The sequence below is a fragment of the Medicago sativa genome, chromosome 8 (assembly GCF_051527215.1).
Source record: "Medicago sativa cultivar Bolivia chromosome 8, Bolivia_mono, whole genome shotgun sequence".
In the NCBI taxonomy this organism is placed as follows: domain Eukaryota; kingdom Viridiplantae; phylum Streptophyta; class Magnoliopsida; order Fabales; family Fabaceae; genus Medicago; species Medicago sativa.
Window position 1 is genome coordinate 5,814,255 of NC_140756.1, and position 14,879 is coordinate 5,829,133.

The 14,879-nt window shown below is 30.7% G+C and overlaps 2 protein-coding genes and 1 long non-coding RNA gene across 3 annotated transcripts in view; all 3 read right to left on the minus strand.

Annotated features, from left to right (window-relative positions):
- Positions 1-14,879, minus strand: part of LOC146896409 (methyl jasmonate esterase 1-like) — a 44,446-nt gene that overhangs the window by 3,793 nt on the left and 25,774 nt on the right. The window lies entirely within an intron of this gene.
- Positions 1,218-2,181, minus strand: LOC146896410 (uncharacterized). Its single transcript, XR_015023802.1, has 3 exons — positions 1,977-2,181; positions 1,723-1,800; positions 1,218-1,616 (listed from the first exon to the last, which is right to left on the minus strand). It is a non-coding gene; the product is annotated as an uncharacterized LOC146896410 (long non-coding RNA).
- On the minus strand, positions 12,123-14,083 carry LOC146896411 (methyl jasmonate esterase 1-like). The gene is made up of 3 exons (XM_085733150.1): positions 13,449-14,083; positions 12,608-12,739; positions 12,123-12,494 (listed from the first exon to the last, which is right to left on the minus strand). The coding sequence occupies exons 1-3, from the start codon at positions 13,872-13,874 to the stop codon at positions 12,207-12,209; spliced, it is 846 nt and encodes a 281-aa protein (XP_085589276.1). The 5' UTR covers positions 13,875-14,083; the 3' UTR covers positions 12,123-12,206.

Genomic DNA, 14,879 nt, shown 5'->3' on the forward strand with positions numbered 1-14,879 from the left:
TTCATTCTTTATTTTTCTTTTGGTGGTGGCCGGGGTTCGTGCCCCGAACCTTGCATATTTTTATGCATTGTCCATACCAACTGAGCTAAGCTCACGAGGAAATCATTCCATTCTTTATAAGAATTATACTAAATTTTTTTAACAATTTGTTGGAAAAAAATCAATATTCACTGTTATGAGTAATAAAAATTTTTAAAAACTTGAATTTTGCTTTGCCGACACTTTTGATAAATAAAATATGATTATTATAATTATAAATGATAGAAAATATTTTTTTCTAAAGAAAATAAATTATTAAATTATACATTTAAATACACGGGTGTACCGGTACACTCAAAATTTTTGAGTGTACCATAGAAATTGCCCCTAATTATAATACCAAATGGGGAACTTAATTTTTGGAGTTGGGATTGGGTTTCCCCAACCCCGACAGTTCCAACTAATCAATAGTATTTTTAGATAGTTATTGGTGACACCGCCATCACTTTTCACACTCATCACACCCAGAAAAACAAACGAAACGATCAGGATGAAATAAACCACAGAGTCTAAATGGAATAAACCAAATGATTTGAAACCCAACTCTCACAAGGATCAACAAGGATGAAATCCAAAATTGGATAAACACCCTTAAAATCCTAAGAGAAGAAAACCCTATTTGAATCCCAACTCTCCACAAGGATCAAGAATTATAAATTTTTGTACCCTCATCCATGTGCAAATTGTGGAATTGCTCCTTCAACAACAACCGATTTGAGATGTCATTTTCTTGATATAACCTTTCGAACTTTTCCCAGAGCTCTTGGCAGATGACAGATTCTGCACATTAGCAAGAACATTCTTTGCCAAACACATGATACGAATTGCACTTGGAACTCTCAAATCTAGTTCATCCCACTTATCGGCCTCCATGTTTGAAGTGTTTCTAATCCTAATTGTATCAGCACATCCTTGACTTGTACTTTCCACAAGTCAAAGTTGATTCTTCCATCAAACTTCTCTATCTCAAATTTCATTGCGCTTGAATAAGACATAACAGCTGCACAATACCACCCTTCTTCAACACCTTCACAATATCACACTTCTTTTTCTGATGTGGAAGATCAGACAATGCTGTTGATACCACTGTTAGGAAATAATAGAGATGAAGAAGAAAAATAACCACAATCACAACAAATGAATATAACATGGAAACTCCAAAACCGAAAAAAAAACCATGACCGTTGTCTAAACCGACAACAAGAGAATTATTATTATATGAATTATTTTACAACACACAGACATCTCTCGTTCTCACCTCAATGTGTCTCAATACAACCACCCTTTCACAAAGCAAATATTTAAACTAAGTTAGAGATAAGCTTAAAGTGCTACCGAGTGGTGTATCTAAAAACAAAGAATTAGGTCCAACATATAACCTTGGTCCTTCCTTTGCTTCACCACACTAAGTGATGTGTGACTCTTCCAATAGCTAATGCTTTTTAACCTCCTTTGTGTTAAGAATCTTGAAAATGAAACTCAACACCTTTAAGGCAATGACGATAATCAAGAACAAGCATAATCCTACTGAGCAACCGGGCACTTGCTCAAATCTTTCTTCATCGTTAAATTTGCACCTATATTAACAGAAGTTTAAGAGATTTATGGAATTTTTGGGTGAAAAGAATAGTAGAATTAATTGGAGCCTTGGAGGATGGTAAATTAAACGGATTGAGTACATACATTTTTGGGTCAGCTGGATCAGACAACTTAGATTCTTCCATCGTAATGATTTGATCCCCCGTGTTTTTTTCACAATCACTACAATAATGTATTTGTTTTTTGTGAGGAACAAGCTTAACTCATTTCATTAATGATAATAGATTCAATACATGTTGGGATGATAGAATACAATAATGTATGTATGTTCAAATGATACATATTAATAGCATATATGAGGGTTAATTAAATAATAAATAGATAGAATTAATGAATACCTTTGTTTGATTGGCTTAGAGGACTTAGATTCTTCCATCACAATCACTTGATCTTCCATTGTTTAACAGCACTAGAGTATACTAGTAGAGAGCTCTCAGCAGTAACAATTTAGTGTATAGTTATTATTCATTCAATTTAACTGAAAGGATCTCCAAAAATTGTAACGGTTTGAATGAGGTCATGAGTAATGGTAGCTGAGAAAATGGAGTATCCAAGTCAAAAGTTAGATGAGATTTTTTCGAGGATACATCTGTGCATGATTCATCTAAGTCCTTGTGATATTTGCTAAAATTTCTCTCAGAAAAACACTTGGTTTGAAAGATTACTATGTCTATTTTATGTATTAATAATGTGTCTAAAATACCGATCGTATATGTATATGTATATAATATAATTAATCATGACTTTTTTTTTTTCATATTCCAAAATACCTCAATGAAATATTATTAATTGAAGATTTGTCCGTAAAGTCTAACTTAAATGGCATTGTCAAAATTGTTAAATTGAACTCATTGTCAAAATACATATTAATAGCATATATGAACGCATTTAACAATAAATGTATATAATACCCCTCAAGAAAGGGATCTTGATCTTGAAGCAAGGTTTTCAAATGCTACTAAAACCAAAAAAACAAGGGTGAAGTCTACGTTACCCTCTCATGATTTGAGGGTATTTACCCTCTCATGATATCAACCAATCAAATTGTGAGTAGCCTATATCATCATTTACATCAATTTTTTGTTATTCGCATCTTTACCCCATATTCAATTAATGTGTTTTTATCTTTCCAATCAAAAATTTAAGAAGATATTTTATTTCCACTTTTATTTTTTTAGACAAATTTTGTTCTTCTTTTTTCTTTATTGTTTTTTGTTCCACTTTTTTTATTTTTCTACAAATTTTTGACGTTACAAATTTTTTACAACCATATCTTGTTTTTTTTTGTTTTTTGACAAACAACCATATCTTGTTGTTTATTTAAGCTTGGGTCCCAAAATATAAAATTTCAAATCGTTATTTTGTAGAAATATCAATTAGATTTTTATTTATTAATTAGATTATTATATATTATCATATGTTTGTATCTATCGATATTAGTCTCAACGTTATTTTATTTTATTTTGATGATTAAATGCTATTAACCCAAACGAATATTTTTTTTTGGCAAGTTAAAAAAAATGAAGACTCGTTTTAGTTCTTGAGAAAAATTGTAAGACCTAATTTAGTCTCTGAAAAATATATAATTCACTTTTATTTCCTAATAAATATAAACAGAGGCAATTTGGTCACTACTTTCTTTACATTTTTTTTTATTGATGAAAGAAATATAAAGGAAAGAAAATAAGATAGAAGCAATTCTGTTTAAAAGATACTAGCAATTATTTAGTAGTATAGTATAAGAGAAAATTAAATAAATTCATGATAGGAAAGACATGTGTATTTATAAAATAGAATAAATATATTTAAACAAAAATTAGATATGATAAAATAAAAAAATTATTATTTCATTACAATAAATATAAAATATATTCTTTAACAATTTTCAAAATATATCATCCAATTCAAGAGAAGTCGGACATTTTTGAGTCAATGTGATAACCACAATTTTGATTGATCTCTATTTAAGTCTCATTGTTGCTCATACATTCAAGAATAAATTTCAAATCATTGTTAAAAAAGGAACAAGCCACATTTCAACTAATAGCGGGTTAAGTCTCATTATAGTTCATCTGATATACAAGTAAGGTCAAACCATTAACAAAAAATAACTAACAACAGTTCGATCAAAAACGAGTTAAGTCACACAATAGTTAATCTGATTCAGAAGAAAGCTCAAACATTTGTCAGAAATAGTAATGCTAACAGCGCTCTCTTTTGAACACCCTCCTTAATACTCACTCTCTAATTGGTTTAAATTATTGTGGGTCTACACTTTGAAAATTGTACCCCACAAAGTGGTGGGACATACATTGATTTCATCCAATAAATAAATGAATGTTAACCACAAATCGAGTAATCGCGAAGGCTCACTATAGTTCATCTAATTCATAAAAAAGCTTTAACCTATGTTATAAAATGATATGATCATATTTCAATTAGTAAATAACACTTCCCTTCCTTGAAAGATGCTTGAATTACACTCCACTCTCCTCTATATGTTAAATATACACTCCCCCACCTCTTATACAAAACATATTAGAAAACATTTCACATTTAAAATGTATTTTATGTTCTAAGTTATAAAATTAATAACAAAATATTTAAATTTAATCATCATTGACACTTAAATTACAAAGAAATTAATTATTTTTTCTTCTTAAATTGTATTTTTGAATTTGTAGATATTGTAAAAAAATTTATTTATGTTAAAATAGATTAATGTGTACTGCATTTAATTATGGCTAAAATATGATTTTAGTCCCTGCAAATATGCCTCGCTTTGGTTTTAGTCCCTGTAAAAAAAATTTGTAGTTTTTGATCCCTGCAAAATATTTTGTTTTTGAAAATAGTCCCTGGAGGGACCTTTTTAAAAAATATTTTGTTTTTGAACATAGTTCAGAGACTATTTTCAAAAACAAAATATTTTGCAGGGACCTTTTTTAAAAAACAAAATATTTAGCAGGGACTTTTTCCTACATAATGGGTTCAGTCATCATGTATCACATATGCAAATCAGCACAAAAGTGGAGCTAGGGACTAAAACCAAAACGAGACATATTTGCTGGGACAAAAAACTACAAAAAAAAAAATTACAGGGACTAAAACCAAAACGAGACATATTTGCAGGGACTGAAATCATATTTTAGCCTTTAATTATTAAGGGAGAGAGTTGTAATTCAAGCATCTCATGGGGGGTATAAGTTTTATTTTCAACGGAGGGAAGTGTATATTTTAACTCAAGAGGTGAGTGTCATTCAAACTTCTTTTAGAGGATGAGAGTGTAATTTGCTCTATTTTAATTGATCGCATGTTGAGTTTCGTTTAGGGTTACCTGATGCAGAAGAAAGGTTGAACCTTTGTCAAAAAAATCAAATCACAATTTAACTGATAAAAAGTTCGTTTGATCTAGACGAACGACTCATTATAGTTCATTCATCTAATAAAAAGTTAAGGCTCACTATAGTTACATCCAATTAGGTAGAAATGTCGAACCTTTGTCAGTGAATGAAAAAACCATCGCTCGACTAATTAAAAGATATAATCATTGTAAAATAGGGTTTTGCTAGAAGACACATTTTATGAAGGTGTCTTTTAGCAAGATATTCTATGAACATTTGCTAAAAGACACCAACTAATTTTTATGAAGGTATCTTTTAGCAAAATTATAACTAAAAAATGAAAATCACACCTTGAGGGGTGGATTGCTAAAAGACACCTTCATGAGTGGCTTCTAGCAAAACCCTATAAAATTAAAATTCAAAACAAATTAAAATTAAACTTATCGAATTAATTATTTCATAGTGAAATTAAAATTAAATTACGATTCTAAAAGATAAGAAGTGATAACTAGTTAAACAATTTTTAATAATTTGTATCCAAAGATAATTTGGTGATATTTCTATGCTAAATAGATAATAAATTTTAGAAAATAAAAATCAGAGTAAAATAAAATTAACAAGGGAGCGACACGTCTACATAAAAAAATATAAATACTCGGTTACTTTTTATTGAAAATATAAAAAATATAAATTAACAAAATTTGTATATTTAATATAAAATATACAAGTTCCGATACATTTTTACTATTTTAAACTTCTTAATATACGCAAGTTTAACATGTACAAACTTGTACACAGTAAAAAAAATCATATAACAAAAATCAAGTTCTATGAATTTAGAAATTTAGGTGCTGTAAAATATATTTTTTTAACAAAAAAGGTGTTTTAAATTGATTAATTACATAACGTTTAGACCAATATCTTTTTTATTTTTATCAAAGAAAATAATTTTTAGACTAATATATTGATCTTAGGAAAATATAATATTTATTCATCATGTAAAAAAACTAGCGCTTAAACTTGTATTGATATATAAACACATGATAACATATATTCTTTTATTCCTAAAAAAAACATATATTCTTTTATGGGTTCAAGGGAGTATATAATCAAACTGATGTAAAAGAAAATAACGTTTATTCTTTTAGGGTAGAAAAATAATGGATTTTGTGAAATTATGAGAGAAGAAGAACTAAGATTGAAAAAACACCAAGACATAGTGTAAAAAAAAACTTAAAAAAATGGTGTAAAAAATTGTGCAGAAAAAGAAGAGATGAAACAAAAAACAGTAAAGAAAAAATAAAATATGCCCAAACAATTGAATAAGGTAGCAAAAAATTTCATTAGATTTATTAATTTAAAACATAAAAACACATTAGTTGAATGTGGGGTGAATATGTAAATAACAAAAATATATTCAAAATACGTAAAATATTATATGTTTGACTCTATTTAATTGGTCCACATCAGTAGAGGGTATTTACCCAATAATTTAGAGAGGGTAATCTAGAAAAAACCAAAAACAAGACATAAAACAGAAACAATTTAAGTAGCATGTTCAATGCAAACTTTATCATAAACTTTAATGGAACATTTATTCAAAGGTTAATAATTGTAAGAAATGTTTAGAAGTTCAGAGCTAAGTTTTGTAGGATTGGAGAGCATGACCATGTGATCTGAACCCTCAATCATTTTCACTTTACCATATGGACCAGTTGTCTCAATTTAAATCAATATATATTTTATATTTTGAAATAAAACTAGTGAAAGAAAACCTTTAAAAGCTCCTGTTATACAATTGCACAAATAAAACAACAACAAAATAAATTAACCTTGACCTAGGTAAAATAACAGAGAAAAAAGCATACGGAGTACCACACTTCATACTCTTAAACTGAGTAATCATTTATTTGAAATAAAACTAGTTTGAGAGTGATATAAAACCAAAGCTCCTGTTATACAATTTTCATCGCTTAACTCCATCCTTGAATCAACTACTTCTCTTTCTTCGTTATTTAGAGATACACTGGGTTGTCCATTTGCGTGCCACGACTTTCAATTTCTCTTACTTTGCTTACTAATTCTAATACGTCACGTTCTCTGCCAGGAACATCAATTAGTGCAACCAATATCCCACCATAAAAACATTGATATGGCTTAAATCCCTTAGAAAGCATTAAATTGAACAGATGTAACGCAGCATCCACGTTGTTGGATGCTAAAGATGACCTAACCAGAGTGGTATATGACTTGATAGCAGCATGATCAGAACAATCGGTTTGTAACATTTCAACAAACAACTTGGTAGCCTCATCAAATCTTTGCAATTTGTAATACTTATAGATGAGTAAAGTAAAGAAATTGTCAGAGAAATCAATACCTAACTTAACCTTTAAACCCCAAAGTTGGTACACTTGGGGTGACATGGCATCCTTTGTTTTACAAAAGGAATTCAGAACCTCATTAAAGGTGGACTCATCAGGATAATGAGGGATACTTAACATGAGTCTAAGAACATGTGAAATATTGGTAATGTCATTCAAACGGGATAGATGACAAAGTGAAGTTTTGAAAGTGGTAAAATCTGGGGATTTCATTTGCTTGAAAACACATAAAGCAATATTGGATTGAGAAGTTCTAAACAGCGAATCCATAAATAAATTTGAAGCAAAGGTATTAGGAACAAACCCTAGAAATTGAATCATATGGTGATAAGCATCAATGAGCATACCGTGTTTACCTGCACGAGAAAAAACCCTTAACAAGAGTAAACAAGATTCGGAGGTTGTATTAAGATAATCAATGGAACCAAGAGATTGTAACTCTGTGATAATAGTTTCAACTGATTTGAAACGGCGAGTGAGTCGATCCACTACGGGAACCATTAGATCGAAGTCTAGTGAATCGCGCTTTAAACCGCGGCAGAGGAAGATGGATATGCTGACTAAATCAGAGGGGACATTTGGGAAGGTTAAGTCCGGAATCCCCCTATTCAAAACCGGGGTGTTATTGTTAATGGTATTCATCATGTTGATAGGAACTCGGGGAGTAGTGTGGGTTTGTGATATCGATGTGATGGTCTTTGTGAAGATTTTGAGGAATCTTCGAGGTTGCCGCAATAATATTGATAAATTTGAATTCATGCTTGCTTGCGAGGGAAGGAAAAGCTGCTCTAGGGTTTCTGGCGGCCGACGAAGGAACAAGGAAAAGCTCAATATTATCTCAAACTAATTTCAATAAAAATACAAAAGAAATTGAATAATACAATAAAAATATAACACTCCAAATAATTTCAATATTATCTCAAACTATGGACTAATGCTACTTACTGCCTAGTAGATACATACCACAATATTTTTTATTTCTTATTTTTCAATTTTATGATAACATATTCTTATTTTACAATATGAGTTTAACACTGTTTTCTAGTATGTTTGACTTCCCATTTTAAAATCTTAAATATCATCATTTTTGAAGGAAAAACTTTTGGATAAGATTTTCGACATTCATACAATCACTCAATCGATGATTTGAACTATCATATTAAGATTAGACAATTTATATTTTAGCTTTTATATTTTGGACTCAATTTACCAAAATTGACACATAGACGGTCCAGTTTTGATACAAAAGTGTAGATCGTATAGCTACGTAAATTCAGTAGGATTTATTATTGATAGAATTCAAATCCTATTTTTTTTCCCTTTACAAATATAAAGTAAATGTTATGTGACTTGTGAGCAAAGTGTAAATATGCAAATAGTTTCATTGTATGCAAAGTACCCCTTGAAGAAAAGCAGGATAAGTGAGGTTTTGAGTGACAACAGTTGCTGTGATGAAAACTGCAACAAAGATTTTGTGAGGCTAGTTTTCCATAGCAATAGACACAGACAACCCTCCAAGACTATGACCAACAAGAATCACTTTCTCCTCACAAGGAAGTGACTCCATAAATGTCATCAAAGGTTGATGGTATTCAGAAATTGAATGAACTTCTTGCATCTGCTTTGGATTGATACCACAAGCAGCCATGTCTAGTGCTGTGACTTTATGACCAGCTGATTTTAGTTCAGTTGCAATCTTATACCAACACCATGCACCATGGATGCCTCCATGAATCAACACAAAGTGCTTTTCCTGTTTAAACATCTTCAAAATCAATGTTGGTCTTTCTTGTCTTTGAAAACTAGAAATTTGGTCTTCTATATATGTTTAGCCTAATTAACAATCGTTGTTAAACCTACTTTATGGCTGGCTAAATAAATGTTACTTAAACTTTCCATTAATAATGGTTGTTAAACCTACTTTATGGCTGTTTAATAAATAAGTGTCACTTAAACTTTTTTAGTATAGTGTACCCCCCAATTATACTATGGCTAAAAACCAGCCATAAAGTTATTTAGCCAGCCAAAAACATTTGGCTAAATTTTTATATGAAGTCAATATATGTTTAAAAATGGTCGATTGATGCTTTAACTTTTACACATTAAAAAATTCAAATGACTTTGTACCAAAATAAAAATAAAAAATAAAATGATTGGCCCCATGTGAAAAAGAAGGAATCATTTGAACAATTTAGTTGAACAATTAAAAGAGGAAAAACTTCGAAGAAGCCCCCACATTAGTATAAAACTAGTTGAACAATCTATGTCATTCCTTAAAAGATGTCAGAAAGACTGAATGAACGAAAGAAAAATCTAAATGTTTTAGTATGTTTCCTATATGTAGGTTTAAAAAAACCTAAATATTTCTCATAAAGACGTATATTTAAGCATGACTTATCTATATGTAGTGAATTCGAGCTTCCATTAGTGCCATTAGAGTGAGATAAATGTAATTCTATTTGTAAGTGTATAATGAGGCAAGAAAATTTTGCTTCATTTAATTTCATAATAACAAAATTCTCTATTTCAATATATAACCTAATCATGCAGAGAAAGGGGGGCGGGTGGAGGAGGGAGGACGTCACTGTTCTCCGTGGTGGCGGTTGGTTTGTAGGATTAGGGAGGGATTAGGTGAGGGTGTTGGGAGGTGGTTTGATGACAACATTCGTAGGAGGATAGGTGATGGTAGGAATACTTTATTTTGGCATGATAATTGGTTGGGGGATACACCTTTACGTTGTAAATTCCCCCGCCTTTTTGATTTGTCCGTGAGTCAAGAGTGTACGGTGGAGGATATGAGTAGGGCAGGTTGGGAGGTTGGAGGTGGGGGGTGGGAGTGGAGGCGGAGGTTAATGGCGAGGGAGGAGGAAAGTGTGAAGGAATGTTCTATGTTACTTTCTAATGTCGTTTTGCAGGATAATGTTCACGACTCTTGGATATGGTTATTAGATCCTTCCCATGGTTACACGGTACGAGAAGCTTATCGCTTTCTCATTGATAATGGTAACGTTGTGGATAGGACTCTAGTTGAAGATGTTTGGCATAAGAGCATACCCTCTAAGGTGTTTGTATTTGTGTGGCGCCTTTTCCGGAATAGACTTCCTACTAGAGACAACTTGGTTCATCGGCGAGTTCTTTTGATAGCAGACTCGGTTTATGTGTCAGGTTGCGGTGCTTATGAAACCGCAAATCACTTGTTTTGCGTCTGTAATATTTTTAGTTCGCTTTGGAATCATATATTGCATTGGTTAGGCTTATCTGTGGTGTTTCCAGGTGACATTCGGCAGCATTTTAAACAATTCTCTAATTTGGCCGGTTTGCCTAGAGCCACTCATTATTTCCTGAAAGTAATCTGGTTCGCTTCTGTTTGGGCTATTTGGAAGGAAAGAAATAACCGTCTGTTCCAAGAAACGACTTGTGATTCTTCTTCTTTAGCTGAAAAACTGAAGCTGAACTCTTTTATGTGGCTGAAATCATCGTAGCATCTTTTATTTATTCTTATTATGACTGGTGGAAACATCCAATCCCTTGCATGGGTGTTATTGTGTAATATTCTTAACTTTTTTGTGGTGCTCTTCTAAAATAGCACCCTACTGATCTATCTCGGTTGGTAGGTTTACCTTTTGCATGTCTTGTGCACGGTAAATCACCATTGTTCATATTATATATCTCATTTTAGTTTGTTCAAAAAAAAAACCTAATCATGCTATTTTTACTGACCATTCAATTGTGAAAGTTTTTTTTTATATGATAAAATAAGCGTTATTCAAGTGCCAAAATAGTCCTTGTCAAAAAAAAAAAAGTGCCAAAATAGTGGGAGTGCAATTAAATTGGTTATTGGTTGAGGCATTCTTCATCCATATTTTGAAAGACAAATACATATTATCAATGCACATAAAAATTTCATAAGTCAAAAGTACATTAAGAAACCAAAATCTAAATCCTAACGGTCAAACTAAATTATTTTACATGTGGTCAATGGTAAAGAGTAATGAAAGATCCATAGACTTTAATTGCATCCATCCTCGAAAAAAAAGCTATTGTTGGTTTTCGGTCATTTCGACTATATGAGGTCTTTGAAATGGTCAATTCAACCGCATGTTGACAAGTCATTTGCAAAGATAGAATGATGAATTTGATGATAAAACGATAAGTCTTCTACTCAAATACAATACCAACAATGTAAGTCGCTCTTAGACGATTCAACAAACACATATAGTAAATTAAAATAACAAGAGAACACGAGCAAAATAAGAAAATTATAAAAACTCAAACACAATTATTATATCTCAAGCCGGAAGTGATGGAGTGACCAAAACACAGGGTTTCCATGGTGGCTTTTTAGGAGGGCTCATGGAGATCATCACTATAATTGGGGTTGAACCCATAGGTGGCAAATTTAGAGGTGGTGGGTGACGTGAGAGCCGATTAACCGAAGATAGACTTGTAAGAGGGATGATTGGTGGTTGAAAGAGAGTTAGTGATTTGGTAGTATATAATAGAGAGGGAAAAGAAAAAGGAGAAGACATGAAGGAGGTGACATAATGGTTTGGTTGGAAAGAAAGTCAGAGATAAAAACTGATATATTATATGAAGCACTATACACCCGAAACCCTATCAAACCCTAGTAGAGCAAGGAGGCGGTGCAAGGACTAGATTGTGAAAGTTAAGAACATTTTTGAAACAATTACACTAATTGATTATATTATCAACTATACATCAAATAGAGGAATAACACCTTTATGTTGAAACAAAAGAATGAAGTAAAAACAACGGATACACTCAATTTATTCATAATTGAAATATTAGTCCATCCCATATACTATTACATTAAAATTAAGGATTAATACTTTTTTGCAATCTTTAGAAGGATAGAACTAAGCTTCTTTGGTTTAGAGAACATGACCATGTGATCCGAATCCTCTATTATTTCCACCTTCTCAAATGGACCACTTCTCTCAATCATCCACATTTGTAAATCCTCTGTTATCAAATTGTCACTTTTGCTTATGATAAAAATTTTAGGTACTCTTCCATTTTCATCATTGGTAACTGTTGTTTCCTTCAACAATAGTTCAACATCTTTATAAATTGGTACAGGTCTCACTAGGGACAATGCAAGAGCCAAATCCTATACACATTTATACTTGGAGTTAGTTTCATTATAACATGCAAAATCACTTGTTATTATTAACATAATAAATACCAAGACAATTAAATTTTTATGGCAACATTAACATATACCTCACATGGTGATAATTGATACATCTTGGATGCCATGAATTTTGGTCCAACCAATCTAGCAGTTGCAGGTTTGTTGGGTCCATCAAAGAAGAAAAACTGTGTGTCCATTAAAGAACTAATCCTTCTAGCTTGCTACAAGATGGTAACTAAAAGTTATTCAAATTGTATATAATGATAGTTATTATATAACAAAAAAAAATCTTCATAAATAAATTGTTTTTGATTAGGCTAAAAAATATTGAGAATGGGCCTCTTTGTCTTTAATCAAAGTTTAAAATTGTGGAATTCATAAAATTATGAATCCTTATCATTTATAACACTGGGAGTTATGAACAACTACTCTATTTTTTGACAATTATAAACGACTCCAAAAAAAAAATATGTTTTTTGTCCCTCACTCAATTTTTAAAATTCAATTTTAGTCGTCATTGATCCATTTTTGTCCTCCAACTTTGAAATATGTCATTCATAATCCATAAAATTCAAAAGGTATTTATATATATCCCAAAACAATAATATGTAGATTGTAGACACTTTTGTTAAAACAAAAAAAATATGTAGACACTTGAGAAAATATTTTTAATTAAACTTATTAATTTTTAAGAGAAATTCTTACATGAACTCTTACCTAAGAGATCATTCTTACACCCAACCAATTAAAATCAAACATCTCATTAAAATAATAAAAATAATTAATATCATAAATTTTTTCTCATTATTTTTAATATTTCTCTCTCCTTTTAATTTCATTGAGCGAACACTAAACTATTGTCAATTTTCTGAATAATTTTGTGGGAGTTTCTAATAATAATAAAATAAAAATGTGACTATAGCATATTACCTCTTGAAGAACAACTGGGTATGAGAGGTTTTGACTAAGCACATAAGCAGTAACAAAAACTGCAACTGAGATTTTTTGTGGAAACTTTTCCATAGCAACAGATGTAGACACCCCACCAAGACTATGAGCAACAAGAATGACCTTTTCCTTTGGAGGAAGAGATTCCATAAATGTCATCAATGGTTCATAATATTTTGAAATTGAATGAATCTCTTGTACCTGAATTGGATTGATACCTGAACCAGCCAATTCAATTGTTGTAACATTATGACCAGCAGATTTCAGCATAGTTGCCACCTTATACCAACACCATGCACCATGGCTTCCACCATGAATCAGCACAAAATTTGCACTATTAACACAAATTATAGGACAAAGAATTAATAACAAAAGAATGTGCACAAAGTGAATCTCCCTTTTCATCATCTTATAAATTTAGAACTTTTTTAGTTATATATATTTTCCTTCTCAATACGTATATATTCTTATTAGAACCGCGATGGATCCTTTATATATATGCACAACACATGAAGGTTCTATGAAAATAAATTCTTCTTGGCTTATTTTCTATTAATCATTCATTTTTTAAGCTAAAGATCGAATCAATTTACAGAGAAAATATGTAATGTATATATAATTTTATTAATTTGGGAGTTAACTTAACGCAAGTGTGCAACATGTTCTTAAAAGTCAACGCCATCTAAAAACGTATAACTAATATAAAAAATTTAAAATTAAAATAATGGTTTAAATACGTAATTTGAGAATGATGTGTGTTATATGGACCTCTCAAAAGTGGTTCAAATATTGATTTTTACAATTTTTCATAAAAAAATAAAATAATATAAAATAAAGTCAAATGCTAACATGTGCGGCACATGCTAAGAAATTTAAAATAGAAATAAATGTCTTAAAGATTGTGCATTCAACTCTATTCAACTTTTTAAAATCAAAATTTAATGTTTTCTATAAAAAAAAAATCTAATTTCGGATTCCTTAACCTGTATCTTAAGGGCACAAGATAGCAAGACCCTAAAATAAAAAATAAAAATAATTTATTAAAGACCTAGAATCATCTTCGTTTGAGGGTATATCAATTTCATTCGATGAAAAAAATATATTATATTTTAACGTAACTCATTTCTATCAATAATGAAAGACTTAAAATATACATTGATATTATATTAGAATTTGAATTTGATTCAATTCATGAAGATATTGCATCCGTCCTAAATTATAAGTCGTTTTAAGAAAAAATTGTCTCAAGTTATAAGCCGTTTTATAACGCCAATGAATCATTAATGATGTTTTTTTTCTTCTATTATACGCTTTATTATAATACTATCTCATCTTTCAATTTTTTTAATTTATCTTCCCTATACCATATTTAATGAAGGAAAATTTAGTAATGTTATGTAACACCCATACCAG

What these genes read in the sequence shown, in the direction of transcription:
- LOC146896411 (XM_085733150.1), bottom strand. Translation starts at nt 13,874, where the DNA reads ATGATGAAAAGGGAGATTCACTTTGTGCACATTCTTTTGTTATTAATT. An exon ending in ACCCAGTTGTTCTTCAAGAG is followed by an intron (nt 12,740 to 13,448) that starts GTAATATGCTAT and finishes ACCATCTTGTAG; the next exon opens with CAAGCTAGAAGGATTAGTTC. An exon ending in ATCAATTATCACCATGTGAG is followed by an intron (nt 12,495 to 12,607) that starts GTATATGTTAAT and finishes AAATGTGTATAG; the next exon opens with GATTTGGCTCTTGCATTGTC.